A 19655-nucleotide genomic window follows, 5' to 3' on the forward strand; every position below is an offset into this window, starting at 1 on the left:
GAAGGACTGGGCCAGAAGGTAGATGTAAGGGAAAATACTGAGAGGCAACATTGCAATAACATGTATGATGGATCAGATAGTTTGAAGCGTGCATATTTTAATGGTACAAGTATTATGGGTGATGGGATGAACTTAAAGCATGGATCAGTACATGGAACTATGTTATTGTAACTTGGTTGAGAGCGGGGCAGGAATGGATGATTAATGTACCAGGTTTTTGAAGTTTTAGAAAAGATAGAGGAAGAGGTAAAAGGGTGGGGGAGAATTGCACTACTAATTAGGGACAATATCGTAGCTGCACTCAGGAGATATAACGGAGGGTCAGACACTGAGTCCGTTTGTGTATAACTCAGGGACAGGAAGGGTGCAACACACTGATGGAATTGTACTTCAGACCCTCTAATGGCCACTGGCACATCAAGGAACAGATAAGTAAACAGATTAAGGAAATGTCAAAAATCATAGTGTTGTTGTCATGGGGGATTTCAACTTCCCTAAAACATACTGGGATCTTCTTAGTTTAAGGGGCTTAGATGGGGCAGGTTTTTAAAAAGTGTATCCAAGGTTTCTAAAATCAAGATGCGGATGGTCCAATGAGAGGAGGGGCTGTACAGGATCTGGTGTTGGGTAATGATCCTGGCCAGATGACTGACCTATCAGTACGTGAACAGTTATGGAGTAGAAACCACTCCTTAGCTTTCAGGACAGCTATAGATATGGATAGGTATGGTCCTTGTGGGAGAGTTTTATATTGGAGCAGGGCAAATTATAAGAGCATTAGGCAGGAACTAAGGAGTGTTAGTTGAGAACATCTTTCCTCTGGCACCTTCACATCCGACATGTGGAGGGTGATTAAAGATCAATCACACAGAGTACAGGAAAGGTATGTTCCTATTAGAAGGAAGGATGGGATGAAAAGATAAGCGAACCTTGGATGTCCGGAGAGGTGATGAATTTAGTCAAGAAGAAACTGGAAATGTATGTAAAGCTTCGCAAGCTGGAATCAATTGAACCACGTGAGGAGTATAAAGAAGCCAGAAAAGAACTACAGACAGGGAATTGGGAAAGCCAGGAGGGGCTAGGAAAAGGCATTGGCAAGTTAGATTAAGTTGAATCCCAGGGCATTCTACACATAAATCAAGAGCAAGAGGATAATTAGGGAAAGGATGGGACCACTCAAGGATAAAGGGGAGAACATTTGCTTGGATGCAGAGGATGTGAATGAGGTACTTATTGAGTATTTTGCTTCAGTAATTACCAAGGAAAAGGATATGGAGGACCAGGAGATAAGTGCTGAGTTTATAAATATGTTAGGCTATTTAGACATCAATGAGGAGAAAGTGTTGGCCCTCCTAATGAATATTAAGGTAGATAGGTCCCCAGAGCTTGATGGGATTTACTCCGGGTTATTGAAGGAGGCAAGACACGAGATTGATGGGCCCTTGACCTCTTTAGTTACAGGCGAGGTCCAGGAGGACTGGTGAGACCCTAATGTTGTACTTTTATTTAAGAACGGAACAAGAGAAATCTTGGGAATTATAGCCCGGTGAGTCTCACATTAGATGTAGTGAAATTACTGTAGAAAATCCTTAGGGATAGGATATATGAGCATATGGAAACCCATGGTGTAAGGAGGGAGAGCCAGCATGGCTTTGTGCGTGGTAGGTTATGCCTTACCAACTTTATTGAGTTTCTCTTTGACAAGGTGATGAGAGAGACTGATGAGGCTAGGGCAATGGATGTTGTCTACATGGATTTTAGTAAAGTATTTGACAAAGTGCCTCATTGGAGGCTAATCCAGAGGATTTAGATACATTTGGTCTGCGGCAAATTGGCTGTTTAGATTCAGAACTGGCTTACGCATAGAAGACAGAAGACAGTGGTTAAAGGGACTAATTTGAGCTGGAGGTTTGTATTTAGTGGTGTTCTGTAGGAATTTGTGCTGGGACCTCCACTGTTTGTAATGTCTATAAACAACATGGATGAGAATGTAGATGGGTGTGTACGTTTGCTGATGTTATCAAGATTAGTGGAGTTGTGTATAATGTAGAAGACTGGCAAAGAATATATTGTGATATAGACCAGTTACAGATATAGGCTGAGAAATGGCAGATGGAGTTTATCCCAGATAAATGTGAGGTGTTGCACCTCTGTAGGGAAAATGCAAGGAGACAGTACACTGTTAAAAGCAAGATCCTTAACAGTGTTGTTGAGCAGAGAAATCTTGGAATCCAACTTTATAGCTCCTTGAAAGTGGTGAGGCAGGTTGATAAGGTAGTTAAGAAGGTTTATGGAATGCTTGTTTTTGTTGACTTCAAAGGTCAGGAGATTATATTGTAACTTTATAAAACTATAGTTAGGCTACATCCAGTTCTGGTTGCCCCACTATAGGACAGAGGTTGAGGCTTTGGAGAGGGTGCAGGAGAGGTTTACCAAGGCGCTGCATGGTTTAGAAGGCAAGTGCTATCACAGGAGGCTGGATAAACGTGGACTGTTTTCTCTGGAGAACTGGAGGCTGCGGGGAGATCTGATAGAGGTTTACAAGATTATGAGAAGCATAGACAGAATGGATAAAGAGTATCTTTTTCCCAAGGTTCAAATGTCTAATACCAGAGAGCATGCATTGAAGGTGAGACGGGGCAGGTTCAAAGGGGATGTGAGGGGTAAGTTTTTTACTGAGAATGTCATGAATGCTGGGAATATGCTGCCTGTTATGGCAGCAGAGGGAAGTACATTAGAGGATTTTAAAAGATGTTTGGATAGGCACATGGTTGCAAGAAAGATGGAGGGACATGGACATGGCATAGGGTAGGAGAGATTAGTGTTTGGATGTTTTTGATTTTATTTTAGCTGGTTCACCACAACATGGTGGGCCGAATGGCTTGCTCCTGCGCTGTACTGCTCTATGTTCTATGAGTTGTATACATACTTTGATAATAAATGTACTTTGAATCTTCGAATCTACACAACTAACCACAAATCAGCAAGGTGAGGTTACTTTAAACTATCCCACAAGTGAATGTTAGAAAGGGAAGCAGGCTCAGGGTATTCTGTCCCTCAAACCTGCTCTAGTATTCAATACGATCACTACCATCCTGTGCTCAAGTGAACTACTCTATCCAATTCCCATTTCCTCTAGCACTCTAAAATGTATTAATCACAGCCCAGATATGGAACAGAGGATTCCAAAGAGATTTCTCCTTCCCCTGGTTGGAAATGACTAAGCTTTATTCTGAGACTAAAGGTTCTGCTTAAAGGGTCACCAGTCATTTGGCATTTACTCTGACAATCTTTTACAAAACCTTGCTGGTCACTGCTAAGTTCTAGTGTAAAAAAAGGCCAATCTTCCTCCGGACCTGATAATAGTGAGATACAATGAATAATGATAATTTGGTACTACTGCCTAATGCAACTCAAAACTAGATGATCAAAAAATAATGATCCAACCATCACCTAGGAAATAGTTAAATAATTATTTTTTGTTGCTAATTATATTGCTAATTACATTGGGAGTAGTTTCTCAGTGAACTAAAACACACATTGGAAAATCTTTCGAAAATTTAACCTTTATTGTTCTTGCACACAGAAATTCTCAAATTTAATCACTGAACATAATTGATGGGAGCTTGTACACAAATTTCTCACATTGCAAATCAGATTGGAATTGACTTTGTATAAAGGCTCAGAGTGGATGACAAGTAGCATAGCAGAGAAATAGACTTTACAATAAAATGGACATTATAACACTGACTATATTTCAAATTATACTTTCCTGTAGCAGTATGCCCAAAATTCTGGAGGAACTCAGTCCAAAACATAAACTATTCATTTCCCTCCATGGAGTTGCTTGACCTGCTGAGTTCCTCCATAATTTTGTGTATGTTGCTCAAGATTCTCAACATCTGCAAAATCTCTGTGTCTCCTATAGTAGCAAGGTGTTTTGTATCTTCCTGACTTCCTGAAAAGTGCCCCCGAAGACAAATCTTTTTAATCTTATTAACATAAGTGGCAGATTATTTCATGAAGTTGAAGAGAAAATTTGCAGAAATGATCCCTGGATTCCAATGATAGATATTGACCAGGTAAAGGTAATTTTGACAGTCTGGAAGATATTTGCATTTCACTAACAGTCTTAGGTTGTTTGACAGTAAATAAAGAGCAGTCACCTCAACACAGGAAACTTGGCAGCCAAATATTGTAGTGCATTGCAAACTCCCACAAACTGACTGAGTGGTAAACATTGGCCAGGACACCTGGAATGTTTCCTAGGTCACTTCCAAAAGTGTGCATAGGGATCTCTCTTTACACCTGGGAGACATATAGGGTCTTGGTTTAGTATCTCATCTTACTGGTAGCTCCTCCAACAAGTCAAGGTTTCCCTAGTACTGTCCCTGACAGTCAGCCTAGTTCTTGTGTTTTAGTTAGTGCTTATATTTTGTTGGACAATGGCATAAAATGACTAATAGCAAAATGACTATAGCAGTGCAAAGAAAAATACTTATGAAATGTGATTTGCAGATACGAAATCAGGCAGTATACCAAGAAAGGTCTTATTATACATATTTTGTGTTACACCTTGTACACAGCACAGAAACAGGCTGTTCTGCTTTTCTGTCTGGCTCATATTTCTGCACCGCACGACCTTTCTCACACTCTTCCTTTCAGCTCCGAGTAGAATGGATTCCCAATGACAGAATGGAGCCCTACTGAAAGCTGATCACTAGCAAACAGTAAAGCAGACACCACAGACTTCAAAACAAAATATTACTTGTGCATCAGGCGCAGCTAATGAGGTCACTAAAAGGAGCCTGGTGGTGTAGCAGATACTGCTGTTGCCCAACAGTTCCAGAGTGGGTGCCCTGGTTTCCTGCCCAGTCCCAGACATGCTGGGAAGTGTTAACTGGCCACTGTAAATCCCCCTTAGTGCTGGGAAACTGCAAAAGAATTAAAGAAGAGTGGATAGGCACAGGCACGAGGAAAGAAAGGAAATAGGCTGTTGGGGTAGCTTGGCTGGGACCTAGCATGGGTTGAATTTCCTTTCATATATGGCAATAAATAAGGGATATATCTCATTCAGTGAGGTGATCTATTCAGCCATGGTTTTGTTTATTGTTTAGTGAAGTAGGCCCTTTGAGCTGTGCTGCCCAGCAAACCCCCATTTATCCCTAGCCTAATCATAATCAATTTTAAATGACCAATTAACTTACTAATCGGGACGTCTTTGGCCTGTTGGAGGAAACTGCAGCACCTGGAGAAAACCCACGAATTCTATGGGGAGAACCTACAGACTCCTTACGGAGGACACTGGAATCGAACTCTGAACTCCCTCGCCCCTGAACTGTTATAATGTCACACTAACCACTACACCAGCACTTGCTTTGTATAGAAGTGACCCAGATACAGCTACCCACCCTTCAGTTTCCATTACTAACATTTCTTTTACTCTCCAAATGATGTCCTAAGATAATTTACAATTAATAAAGCATGTTATTATGGTCTGGTGACTCTGGGATAAGCATAGAGAATGTCCAGAATAATACCCATGAGTATTAGTGTGATAATTCATTGTCGAAAAATATTGATTTAAAGAAAAATACTGGCCAGAATCTTAGGGTGAACTCCTCCTTTGAAAATGTGGCATGAGATCTTTTACATCCACCTGAGAGCAGGTGAAACATTTGGTTTAACATAGCATCAAAAACAGGGACATTTGCAGCACATTGCTTCAGCACCACAATCATCAAAAGATATTAAGTCATATTCGGACAAATTCTTCATTAGCATTGTTTTAGAACAGCCATTAAAATTGTGATATTGTAGGACCACAGGCCTATACCTAATTAGTCTGGCCAAGAGTGGAGTTGGGAACTGACTAAGTTATGACCTAGATTAATTCAGTCATTGACCCTGCTTTGGGCAATTAAACAGGACTTTCTTCTGAAAGGGACAGTGGGGAGATGTGGTGCACAAGGCTATCAGCTACTGGACATGCTGCTCAGCACTTCCATTCACACACTGATCTCATTGTGGCTGTGGTGTGTAACTAGCAACTAGTGTACATGTTTAGTATAGACAAGAGAAGACAAATCTCCCTCCATACTGGGTAAGGGTGAATCTTAACCTGCCTTCCCTCCCTCTTATGCAGACAAATAGGAAGTTGGAGGGACGATTGACATTAATGATTTTACATTCACCTATCAGATCGGTGATCATTTGGTTAACATAACAGAAGGTAGTTATTTATCTCATTTAGTCAGTAACAGACTTTTAAAGGCAAAATTCAAATTAATCTTATTCCTCTCTCTTTGCAGTCAGTTCTATCATAATTTTCTCTTCAAGAATTCCTACCATGTAGTTTTCTCCCATTCTCATTTCAGGCTGTGTCCTCCCATTCACAACAACTTGCTTTGCAAAAAGTAAAACTTTCCTCATTTCATCACTGATTATTTTCCTCTGGTTGTCAGCCCTCCTGAATCTCAGCAGCCAAATCCTCCAGCATTTTGAACATATATCTTCCTGTGACCTTCTCTGTTCCAAACTGGAGAGTCCTCACAAATCTGATGTCCCACATTCCTGGTACAATGTCTGTCAGACCTCCTCTGCAGTCTAGTCTAAGACCATGACATCTTTCCTCAAAGTCTGGTGTTCAGAACTGAACACGATATTCCAGCTGATGCCTTCTCAACGTCTCATTAAGGTTCAGCACAACTTCCCTGCTTTTGTACCTTACGCCGTTATTACCAATAAAGCCAGGATACCTGGATGCTCCCTTCAAAGCCTTCCCAACTTGTCCTGAGACCTTCAAAGATCTGAATCCGCATACCTTCGGGTCCCAGTGCTTCTAGACCCCCCCCCCCCCCGAAATTTACTACGCAGATTACACAGACCCTCCTCTGCCACTCACCCGCCACCTCCTCTGTGCCGTCTTCCCCCTTCATCGCCTCCTTCCTTTGTGAGCAGAGAGTCGGAAGGTCGGGAGTCCGAGAAAAATCGTAATTCAGTGCATCTGCTGGTGGGGTTGGAGGGTGGGGGGAGTGGTGGGAAAGGAAATGGGAAAACAAAATGACTGGCAGGACGAGATTGCTGCTGATGTAGCAGTCTCCGGGAGTAGTGTATTAAAGCAGAACAATAAAAGGCAGCTACCGCATCAGGCTTTTTTTTCGCACTGAACAGCTGGATCAGAGGGAACAATGAACAGGATCACAGTCCCATGATTGGCGTTAAATAGGGGAGCTGAGGCAGGAAATATCGAGACTCGCCTACGAGCCGCTGAACATTTCATTCAGTCGGTGTTTCCAGGTTTTGAACAGAGCTCGGTGACACTCCCACGTCGCAGCTCCTTGATTTCAGCAACATTTTACAGAGAGGAAAATCCACTGGGGTTCCAGATACAAACTGTACCAATTTCCAAAACACCTGAACTACCACGCAGAGAAAGGAGTGAATCGTCCTGTCACCGCTTCACAAATTGTTCCTCCGTCATTACGTTTATAATGGACGAGATGTAGTGGAAAATCAGTGCACGGGAAGCTCCCACCTCCTGCTCATTCCGACTTATTTTGTTTCCTCACAACATTGGAGACGCCATTGGGCCTGTCAAGCCCAAGCTGGCTTTCTGAGCGATTCCAGTCCCTCATTTATTTCCCTGTAACTTATTCTCTCTCACATGTCCATCGAACTCTGTCGTCTCCACTGTTACCTCTTCCCGGTGGCGCGGGTACATTCTCCCATTCTTAACTTTACCTCCCTCGGTTTCTCCACTAGTGTCACTTCAGAATTTGCATTTTGTTTGTACTACCTCATATTGGACTATGGTATTTCCACCTTGCTGCTGTCTTTTTGTTTGCACTCCCATTTCTATTGATAGTTGTTTTTATAATCACCACGTGCTCGCTTTACTAGGAACAATGAACGCCATTACACCCTGCTGTATAGGAAGGACAATATAAACTCATCTACCCTTACCACACTCATAAAGCAGCCTGTTGACCTACCAACTTGCATGCTTTTGGGATATGGGGAGGGGACAACCGGAGAAGACGGGAAACCCTTTGGTCACTGAGAGAATATGAAAACTCCACCCACCCAGACAGCACCGGAGTTCGGAATGGAATCTGGGTCACTGGTGCTGAGAAACACTTAACTGTGGCCCCACATAGAATGCATGATGGTGATGTAATCCCTTATTTTTGTAAAAATGAGGTTGACTGAGGGATGAATGATGTTTAGGTGGTTGGAAAGAACCTTTCTGCTGTCTTCAAATAGAGTGCTGGGGCAACTAACATGGCCACTCGATAGAACAGAGGAACTGAGGACCAGCACATGTGACAGAGCACCTACTCTCTCTGTACTGCTCCAAAAGGTCAGCCTAGTCTTTTGTGCTCAAGTTTTAGAAGTGGAATTTGAAACATTCGGATAGAGTCAACTCTTTATGTGAGACTATACCCTCCCAGATTCTTCACCCGAGGAATCAACAATAATCGTTCTTGTTCATCCCAGAATCCCACCCATTTCACCACTGCCATTGACTACTGAAGCCAGTCACTGCCAGGCTCTAGGAAAACACAAGGACAATTGCCACATTGCTTCTTTAGTGAGATTGGTTGAGGTTTTAATTATTCTTCTAGGGGTCACATCATTACAAAACCAGTAATGAATCACATTACCATCTTTTTTCCAACTAAGAAGGTCCCTTGAGTGAGAATGAGGTTTTAGATCTTCAGATATACAAGTTATGTTTCCAATTCCCATTTCTGTTCCAACATGTTGGTCCATGACCTCCTCTTGTGCCACAATGAGGCCACCCTCAGAGTGGAAGAGCAACACTTTATATTCTGTCTGGGTAGCGTCCAACTGATGGCATGAACATCGATTGCTTCTACTGGTTAAAAAAAAGAATTCCCTCACTCTCTCCTCTTCTATTCCTCACTCTGACCTCTTGCCTTTTCCCACCTGCCTATCAGTTCCTCCTGGTTCTCCTCCTCCTTCCCTTTTCCCTATGGTCCATTCTCCTCCCCTTTCAGATTCCTTTCTCTCCAGCCATTTATCTGGGTTCACCTATCACCTTTTAATTACCGTCCCTCCCCTTCCTCCACCTCTTTATTCTGGAGTTTCCCCTCTTCCTTTCCAGTCCTGAAGAAGGGTCTTGGCCTGAAAGGTTGACTGTTTATTCATTTTCATAGATGCTGCCTGACCTGCTGAGTTCCTCTGGCATTTTGTGTGTGATCCAACCCTGAAGAATTTCTTATGTTTAAAATTACAACTTTATTTATTTTAGATTCTTTCTTTATCCAGATTTGCAATGCTGAAATCAATTTTCATTCATAAGATTTTGGGAACTATTTCTCTTTTGGTCAGTGATGAATATTTCAAAGATGAAGTCAATTTGGGCACAGCAAGCACACCACCCCCCAAAAATAAACACTTACATTAATCTGCAAGGTGCCAGAACCACAACAAAGGCATGCATTCATACATATCCTTTAAAATAATAAGGTGCCTTATGTGGACATAATTTTACACTGAGTGGATTAGGAGCTGTGAGGTTGGGTAACTGAGATTTGAGAGAAGGTTTTAGGGATCACATTGGAGTGTAAAAGTAGAAAGGTACAAGGAAGGAACTGCGGAGCTTAGGAACTGGGCAACCCTGTAAGAATGGCCACTACTGGTGCTGTGATGAAAACCAGGAGTATGCAAGAAGCTAGTATCAGACTGACATAGACTTCTTGAGAGGTTACACACTCAGGAGAGGTTTCAAAGTTTCAAAGCAAATCTATTATCAGTGTGTGAATACCATATACATCCTTGACATTGTATCAGTGCTGTGGAGGGATGAATACATGGCAAGGTATGAAACCCAGGTGTAATTTTTGAAATTATTTGATTTGTACTAGAAGTCAATACAAACTGGTGAGGGGCCTTCCATCCTTGGAATTAACAAACAATGTTTGACCTCATTTGAACTTTTACATTGGACTTGGCTTTGCTTTGTCAGCTTTCAGAGCACTGAAGGTCCATGAGATGCAGGTTCTACAGGAAAGTACAGGTAATATCCCACATCAATGCCGAGTCAATTGACCAGGAAACGCTATTTAGCAGCTGCCCTGTATACATCTTCTATTGGAGCTGGTGCAGGAAGAAGGGAGAAGTGTTGACACTAGGCCACTAAGGTAATCAGATGAATTTTTGAGGAGGCCTTTGATGTCACTAGATGCATACTGAGACAAGCAACAGCTGTTGCTAAAAGATCACACGTCATGAAAGATGTGATTTGGTCTGCCCAAAATCTTTTGGACTTCCAGTGAAAGGAGATGTCCCAAGCACATCCCAAGGTGTTGAGAGATGCAGCCTCTGCAAAGGCCCTGTATAGGAGGATCGCAGTCTAAGATCATGCTGTCACTGGATATTGAGGTCCTGGTGCCTGTGAAGCTATTTCTCAAATGCTTCATGGATGCAGTAAACGGGAGTGACATTGACACATTTGTCAGGAAATATATTGAACTGACACACAATAAATACAGACACGTACTGAGTATTTATTGTATACATTATGAATAGACTACATCTGTAAAATAAACCAATATGACTCTGAACTCCTAATGCAACAGCACTGCAGAAGCACCACTTCCACAGGGCCTATTGTATCCGAAAAGACAGCTCATCAACTCCCTCTCAAAGGAAATTTCAGATCTATATATAAGTGCTGTGCTCACCAACAGTACTCTATTAATCCATTAACCAGTACAAAGGGTTTGTAGGGAAGAACTAAAAATGGTTAACACAGAAGGATCTAGGGACAGAAATCAGGGTCAGAGTGACTGAATAACCTGGCCACTGGCAATCAAATAATGGGGATACATTTTATTGTAAGAACATACAAAATATGAGCAGGAACGTGCCAAATTTCCTGAAGGCTGCTCTACCTTTGAATAATATTGTTCATTTTCCTTTCTAAGCCTTCATTCTTTGATTCCTTTATCCGATCTATTGACCTATGGCTTCGATGTAGTCAGCCACTGAGACTATTCAGGTGGAGAATTTCATACTCGGAAACCTCTGATTTCCTCAAAATATTAAAAAAAATATGATTGACAGCAACAGGAATAGCACTTTAATCTTGCTGATTTTTGAATTAAAAAAATTAATGCACCATTTGAAGGAGTCAATAAGCTTATGTATTTGACATAGGTTAATCCCTTTTCAAATTTGTGTTGTGCAAGTGTGTTCACAAGTGAAGGCAATATGTACAATTGCAATCCCCATTTATATCACTGACAACCATACAGCACCTGCACACCAAAACATCTTATACTGAATATGAAAAGCTTACTTACCCCCATCAGGTTTGGAGAAGCTCTGTGAAATGAAACAAAGCATTCATTTATTAATATTTTGTAATGGACACAAGGCACAATAATTTAATGCACACACCCTAGCAGCAAGATTAAAATCTACTTTCTGCTGAAATTCCAGCTTTCCATTGCAGTTATTACAAAGCAGAGTGAGATGACTCCTCATACAGACCTAACCAGTTGCGTATCAGTGCATGAGAAGTCACGTGATTGCTTATAATATCATTATGGATTACAAGCACTCTGCAGCAGTCAAACCGTAGCGCAGAAACTGGGTGATTTTTAAGATGATTACAGCGCTGATGGTGGCCTCAATTGATATTTAACACAGATTTGCTAAAAGGAGAGCTTTCAAAGAAATGTCACGCTGCCGGTTTCTCTCCTGCCGAGGAGCTACACAATTAGGTTTTGGTGGGGCCCACTTGGTGAGGACAAAAGGTCAGTCCTGAGCTCCGCGACCATTCTCCATGGAAGTAGTTACTAACAGGATAATTAACTTGGGGGCTGGGATACCGAAGCACAGGCTGTTCTGGTGCAGTGGCACAGACAGTGGCTCGGAGACTGAGAGGAATGCTGTGTTCAGCTGACTATCAGGCATCACCATGGATCTAGTGCTCTTTGAGAGACATTTACACAGACTAAGTAATAAATTCCACCATCCAGGTGCACCTTTGCATGAGCAATCTGACTGATAAGTTTAAAAAAAAATCATGTTGGGATGGTTGAAGACCAACTACTGCTTCTTCAAGAAGCAGTTCAGGACAAGAATACATAATGATAGAACTAGGCTGGTTGAGGCCCATGGAGGAAGCACATCTTTACTCAAAGGCTTGGGAAACCTAGGACTGCTGTCTCACAGCTCCAGGAACTCCAGTTTGATCCTAATCTTGGCTGCTCTCAGTGTGGAGTTTGCATGTTTTGGTTTCCACTGGTTGCTTTGCTTTTCTCCCATATCCCGAAGACCTGTGGGCTGTTGGGTTAATTGTCCCCTGTACATTCCCTCGAGTGAGTAGAGGAATGCCTGGATGCATTTGCTTTTGTTGTTCAGGGGAAACTGATGGAAATGTGGGGAGAATAACACGGGATTGGTGCAGTGCAAATGTGTGCTCCATGGTCAGTTCAGCCTTGATGGGCTGAAGGGCTCTAGTCATGCCACGTGATTCTATAACCTAATGACCAGATCAGACTGTTGGGTCTGGGGACAACCGGGGAATGGACCTGGTTTATTACTGTCATAAATGACAAGATACAGTGAAAACCTTGTCTTGTATACTGTTCATATAGATCAAATCATTATGCTGTGCATGAGGTCAAACAAGATAAAACAGTAACAGAATGCAGAATGAAGTGTAGCAGCTACAGGATAAGTGGAGAGCAGGAGGACAATAACGTGCAAAATCATAATAAGGTAGATCGTGGGGTCACAATTCCGTTTTACTATACTAGGGAATTTCAAGCGAAGATTAATGCATATTTTAAAATTATACTTTATTGCAAGCTATGAACCATGCAAGTGGAAGGAGTTTCTGAGGGTTTAACTTGAGTCATCAGCTGACTTAGTGGCACAACATTTGAGGAGTTGGGTCTGCAAGGGAGGGGCTTCCTTTTTCTTTGTCTCTGCCATGCAATGTAACACACCCATTATGATTACTGTGGTTGGAGATATTTCCATTAGATTAAATAAAATATGTGAAGGGGCCTGTCAAGACAGATTCTTAGTCCCTATTGAAACATCAGCTTCTATTGTGGGAGCATTATCAACACTAAGTCACATGTGATGTTACAGTCTAGATCCCCAAAGAACATTTATGGACCAGATTGGTTTTTACAACAGCCTGGTATAAACCATAAATAGATGCAGGCATAGGTCATTCAATTGTTTGTACTGAGCCTGCTTTTTCATTAGGTATCTTCCATCTCAGTTGTTCAGCTCATCTCTGATAAGTTTCATGGTTGTCAATACTTTTACCTTTCTGATGAGCTCATTAACTGAGTTTACCAAATGGTGAAATTTATATCTCTGTATACTCACTTCAGAGCTCTGAAGAACCAGTACAATAACTTGACAACTACATCAGCAATTCAAAATTGGCTGCAGAAAAGATATTTCCCAAACAACACTTCAGGGGAAAATCTCTCTTCCATGTTAAATAGTTAAAATGTAAGGATGTATTTCAAACATGAATGAAAGTAGAGAAGTTCTCCTGAATACCCTGTACAAGATTTATTCCACTGTAAATACCACTAAATAAAGTCTGTCTGATCATTACCCCTTTGATCTTCCCATGGCTGCCATTGTTTCCCACAGGACAACAGTAAACAGGCAACGAGAAACATTGTACTGTCTGTAAATCATTGGGAGGTGCAGCAGCTGGAAAAAACTCCAAAAATGCAAATAATGACTTTCCTTCCTTTCCAGAAGGATATGCATTTGTTGGTTAATACCGAAGTCTTATCAGGCTTGTGGCCACAATTGTCTGCCTGCAACAATACAAGCTGATACCATTCACTTGGCTGTGTGTCTTGGAGGAGCCTGTACATTTAAGGGGAGGAAAGGAAGGCTAATAAACATAAGTTTTTCTATCACTGTCTTATTTTTTTCCATGGTGCAGCATAATAGCAAAAACAGGCTGGGAATGCACAGTGAGCAGTGAAAACTGCTTTTGACACTGAATAAAATCATTTACATTAAAATATCAGCTCAAAACATTCCTAAAATCAATCATTCATCTCAACCGGTCTCTCCTACCTATTCTGCCATGTAATACTTATCCAAACATCCATTGATCTTTATTCTGAATACAACTAATGCTTTAGCTCTCCAATTAGCTGTTGGAGAAAATCCCAAAGATTCGCCACACTTTAAGTGAAGAAATTTCCTCTCACTTCATTTTAAAATAATTTTTCCTTTATCTTGAGTATGAACCCTGGTTCAAGACTCCTCCAACGAAAACATCCATTCTCTATCTACTCCGTCAGGCCATCTGAGAATTGTGTGCCTTCTAACGAGGTCTCCTTTTATTCTTCTAACTTCAGAGGATACTTAGCCTTTCTTCAGACCAGCTATCCCAGGAGCATTGAATGACATTGACCAAAGATCTCCCCTAATGGCATTGCTTCAGATTACTGAAGGAAAAGCTGTCAGTTTGCATTAAGTCCGAACTATGATCAATTATAAAAGCAGGAATCTTTAATGGTTTTTTGCTGTCTCAATGCATTTTATAGCCAATCATGTTCTTAAATGATCACTGTGGTATTGTGGGGAACATAGAAAACAATTAGCCTCCCACTGTTTTTCACAAACAACAATGAGTTACCTGACTTATAGATTTTGATTGGAAGGTAAATATTGTAAAGGACACCCTCAGAAGCTCCCTGTCCTTCTATTACATTCACCTGAGAGAGCAGAGAGGGACTCAATAAACCATCTCCTCTAAACATCAGCTGGCACTTCCTCATTACTGCAGGGAAATGTCCGCCTAGGTTTCTCTGCTATGATCTCCGGAATGGGACTGTTCTCTGCATCCTTCTGAATCCGAGCTAGGAGTGCTTCCCATCAACCCACAACATTGGCCAATCTCTCCAAAGCAAAGTTCTACAGGAATTAAAATAAAATAAAATAAATGCAGTTAAAAATAATGTCAACTGTTAGAATTCTTGATTGGATAATGGCTATTTTTGGACAGGTAGTGCCAGCTGTGACCTCTTTGCTGGTCATCTTGAGTTTGAGTTCTGTGCCAACACAATGACATTGGGAAGGCAGACATTAGCTGGAGATCAGATGCTGGCTGAAAAATGGCAGTCAAGCAATCATGAGTTGAGCTGAGAGGTGCCCTTGCCAATTGGCACTTCAGCTTTATACCAGCCGCTGTTGACCTATCTAGAGTTCCTCCATTCTGGTGAATGAGGTCACCAGTCTTGAGCTGGAAGGTAAGTGCAGGCTAGTGGTCAAAGGACATTAGGGTGGACTGGAATTTGGGTCTCAGGACAGAACACTGCTTGTTGTGCATACTCATTCAATGAGAAGACACTCAAATGGGGATAGTCATCTGGACAGGCCCACTGCTGTGAAAGTGGGCGGCACCATAGGTTTAAATCATGGTGATCCCATCAGGAAGCATCCAACCAGGCAAAGATCTGATCTGTTCAGTTTCCAATTTGTGTGCAACTGCTTCTCACAAGTAACACTGAGAACACTGCTCCTGCTCAGGAGATGGACCCTTTTCTTTTAAAGGGTCAGTAGAAGGGAGGGCCACGTCACCTTGGGCATGGAGGTCTGTGCTTCAACCATCCAGGTTTATAATCCAAAATGGCTGCCCCCCTCCTCCTCCCCCCCCCCCCACTTCTAGTAAGAGTCACTGCCTTCCTAAGGATACGGTCAAAGGAAATGCTGACTCTGGACGCTTTCATGGATATCTGCCACTGTCCTTATCCATCACTAGAACTTTTTAAAGCTATCTGAACATTTACAATTCCAGGTTCTCCCTAATTTCTAAATTTATCCTTTACTATAGGTGGCATAAAATTTAAGCTCAGAGTTGCTTCCACCTCAGCAGTCAGTGAGTAAAGGGCTCCAGTCTACTTACCTTCTGCAGGTCCTCAATCGATTTCTCTGCTTCCCTTAACTTTTCCCGAATGATTTGCTCCTTGGCAGAAATCTGGGATTCCTCTCTCTCAAGTTGTTCTATTTCCACCTCGAGTCTGCACGGAAAAAAAGCACAGAATTTGTATCTGTCCTTAAAGGCTCTTTTGGCATTATTGTTCCTCACAAAAAGTTGATGGTGCTAACATAAACTGAATATAGAGAGTTTCCTTCAGTGCCCCAATTTAATTTTTGCTTAGTCCTACATTTTATAGGCACTGCATATTCAAATCTGTTTCATTCATAAACTGTAAAATATATACTCTTTTTTTCTTCTTAATCAGTCCTTCAGGGTCAAGGATAATTTGCTTATTCTTTGTTTCATGGGATCTGAGGTAGCTGATGAAGCTAATATAGTTGTTATTAGATTCTGCTTCTGCTAGGATAGGAGGGTGGATGTGCAGATTGTGAGATAGTGTGCTGGATCTGTCACTTGTACCAGGCTTTCTTGGCACCTGTGGTTTCTCAGGACCATCTGATTTTAGAAGCCCACTAGGAAGTTACACTTCTTTATTGAGGCTTTGACGATATTCGTGAATCAGTTGTTCTGTTCCTCCAGGTAATCCTGGTAGAACATCAGTATCATGAGTGGGCAATGTAGGATTCTGACTATGCAAATATTGTTTGCACAACAGAGCTGATTGGATATAATCAAGGACTCAATATTGGGGATGTTGGCCTGCAAAGTGACACTGATGTTAGTTTGCTTATCCTCTTGGTGGATTAGAAGGATTTAAAACTGGTGGTGGCATCTCTTTAGTGCTTAGAATGTTTGCTGTAGGTAGCTCAAATCTAAGAACCTATAAAACAGTTGCTATTGCTTGGGGATTATCTGCTTTGTGTCAAGTTTGGAAACTTAATCTATAAATAGCCATTTTTTCACATGGTTAAAGATTGTTCCAGGGCATTGAAGATAATGCGAGTTTGATTACAGATGTCAACCTTTGAAATAATGTGTCTCCCAAAATATGGGAAATGGTCCCCGATTTCCCAAGATCTCACCGTGAATCTTTAATGTCAGAGGACTTTGTGGTCTAGGGGAGGCATGCTGATAAAGGAGCTCTTCCAGATATTAAGTATGAATTCTTAATGTCTCAAATATTTTTGTTAAGAAGCTGATGATGTTTGGATTCCCACCCTTCAACTGATCACATCTGTGTACTGCATCTTGATGACTGAAATTGTGAGACAGTGATTCAAATATTGAGGCAGTAGAGTTTGAACAGTTTTCAGTTCGTCCTATTGTATACTTATCTCCACTCTAGTGGGGAGCTTATTGAAGGTAACTTGTAGTACTACAGTGAGGAAAATTGAAACATATATTGGAGCAAGATGCAATGGGGTTTGGCTTGACACCTGTCTGCAGTGCGGTTGTGTCCATTGTGAATCCACCTATCATGCCTTGAATGCCATCATGAAGATGGCATAACATGGAAATTAATTTTTTCACTACAAATTCCATATTCCTTCCTGGTTGATAGGGTCAGGAGTTCTGGTGAGGTCAAAAAAGTTCCTGTATTTCCATTGGCATTTCACATGGTGAAGGTCATGCCCACTGTGTCTCTGGACAGAGTGATTTAAGGAGAACTCTTTGGTTATTGAGAGAAGCTTGCAAAGACTTTCTCCATAATAGATAGCTGAAGACCCCTCTGAAGTTACTGCAGTCAGGTCTGTCTCCTTTCTTGAATGTACAAATGTGGGTCATTCCTCACCTATATAAACATGACCACAGATTTCAATTGCATTCTTGCAGGAATCATAAAGGATGTTCATGTTAGTTGATTTGGAGCTACAATCACTAATATTCATGGAATCCAGGGGAAAGTTGGACTGATAAATCCAGTCACGTGCCTATGTTGCTCTGACAATTGTCCCCAGTAGAACGCAGGATTGGCTGAATTTGTTCCTGTCTAGCCAAGAGTTATTTAAGTTCACCTGCATGGCCCATTGCTTGCTCCATTGAGGTGAAGACAATTTTCAGGTGCGTTGTCATGAAGTGGTAGAATGCAGCATCAATAAATTGCGAAGGGATGAAAGATGTCCATTTGGTCAATGTATTTAGTGAGTATACAAGGAACTGCAGGTAACACCTCCATCCCCCACCAGGAAGGCCTCAAAGCAGTCTGTTCTTTTCTGGACACCAGACCTAACCAGTTCCCCTCTACCACCACTCTCCTCTGCCTAGCGGAACTTGACCTCACTCTAAATAATTTCTCCTTTGGCTCCTCCTACTTCCTTCATACAAAAGATGTAGTCATGGGCACTTGCATGGGTCCCAGCTATGCCTCCCTGTTTGTCGGCTATGTGGAACAGTCTATGTTCCAAGCCTACACTGGTGACTGTCCCACACTTTACCTGCGCAACATTGAGCTTCCTGCACCCATGAACTCGTCTACTTCATCCATTTTGCCTCCAAATTCCACCCTGCCCTCAAATCTCCGGAGACAGCTTATCCACTGATGTCTATTATAAACCTATGTACTCTCACAGCTACCTGGACTATACCTCTTCCCACTCTGTTACTTGTAAAAATGTAATTTCCTTCTCTCACTTCCTCCTCCTTCACTTCACCTGCTGTGAGGATGAGGCTTTTCATTCTAGAACAAAGGAGATGTCCTCCATTTTCAAAGAAAGCGGCTTCCTCTCCTCCGCCATCAATGCTGCTTTCAACTACATCTTTTCCATTTCACACATGTCTGCTCTTACGCCATCCTCCCACCACTCTATCAGGGATAGGATTCCTCATCCTCACCTACCACTTAACCAGCCTCTGCATCCAGCAGATAATTCTCTGAAATTTCCACCATCTCCAATGGGATCCCACCACCAAGCACATCTTTCTCTCCCCCCACTTTCTGCTTTCTGCAGGGTTGTTCCCTAAGCAACTCCTTTGTCCATTCATCCTACTCCACTGATCTCCCTCCTGGCACTTATCCTTGCAAGTGGAACAAGTGCTACACCTGCCCCTACACCTCCTCCCTCACTACCATTCAGGGTCCCGAAGAGTCCTTTCAGGTGAGGCAACACTTCATCTGTGAGTGCTTTGGGGTCATATACTGTGTCCATTGCTCCTCGTGTGGCCTCTTGTATAATGGTGAGACCTGATGTAGATTGCCAGACCGCTTCACCGAGCTCCTACACTCCATCCACCTGAAAAAGTGGGAACCCCACTGGCCACCCATTTTCATTCCACTTCCATTCCCATTCTGATATGTCTATCCATGGCCTACTCTACTGTCAAGATGAAGTCACACTCAGGTTGGAGGCATGACACCTTATAACCTGTTTGGGTAGCCTCCAACCTGATGAACATCAATTTCTCAAACTTCCAGTAATGCCCCCCAAGCTTCCACTCTCCTTCACATTTCCCATCCCCTTTTCCCTCTCTCACCTATCTCCTTGCCCACCCATTGCCTCCCTCTGGTGATCCACCCTCTTTTTTGCTTCCATGGTCTTATGTCTCTTTTACCTCCCAGCACTTTACTTCATCCCTTCCACTCCAGGTTTCACTTGTACTCTGGTGCTTCTCTCTCCCCTCTCCTCTCTTTTAAATCTACTCCTCAGCATCTTTTTCTCCAGTCCTGCGGAAGGGTTTCGGCCTGAAATGTTGACTGCACTCTTTACCTGGCCTGCTGAGTTTCTCCAGCATTTTGTGTGTTTTG

General features: G+C 42.1%; 1 protein-coding gene across 7 annotated transcripts in view; it reads right to left on the bottom strand.

The window, feature by feature from the left end:
- LOC132396859 (paralemmin-2-like) overlaps positions 1 to 19655 on the bottom strand; it is a 377174-nt gene that overhangs the window by 231142 nt on the left and 126377 nt on the right. For 4 of the 7 annotated variants that reach the window (XM_059974859.1, XM_059974857.1, XM_059974860.1 and 1 more), the window contains exons 4-6: positions 15938 to 16052; positions 11334 to 11355; positions 6905 to 7009 (exon numbers count right to left, since the gene is read on the bottom strand). In XM_059974859.1, the coding sequence (XP_059830842.1) occupies positions 6905 to 7009; positions 11334 to 11355; positions 15938 to 16052 (242 nt within the window). The remainder of the gene's footprint in view (positions 1 to 6904; positions 7010 to 11333; positions 11356 to 15937; positions 16053 to 19655) is intronic. The other 3 variants (XM_059974861.1, XM_059974863.1, XM_059974858.1) reach the window with 2 other exon arrangements.

Source organism: Hypanus sabinus, chromosome 7 (assembly GCF_030144855.1).
Source record: "Hypanus sabinus isolate sHypSab1 chromosome 7, sHypSab1.hap1, whole genome shotgun sequence".
Taxonomy (NCBI): Eukaryota; Metazoa; Chordata; class Chondrichthyes; order Myliobatiformes; family Dasyatidae; genus Hypanus; species Hypanus sabinus.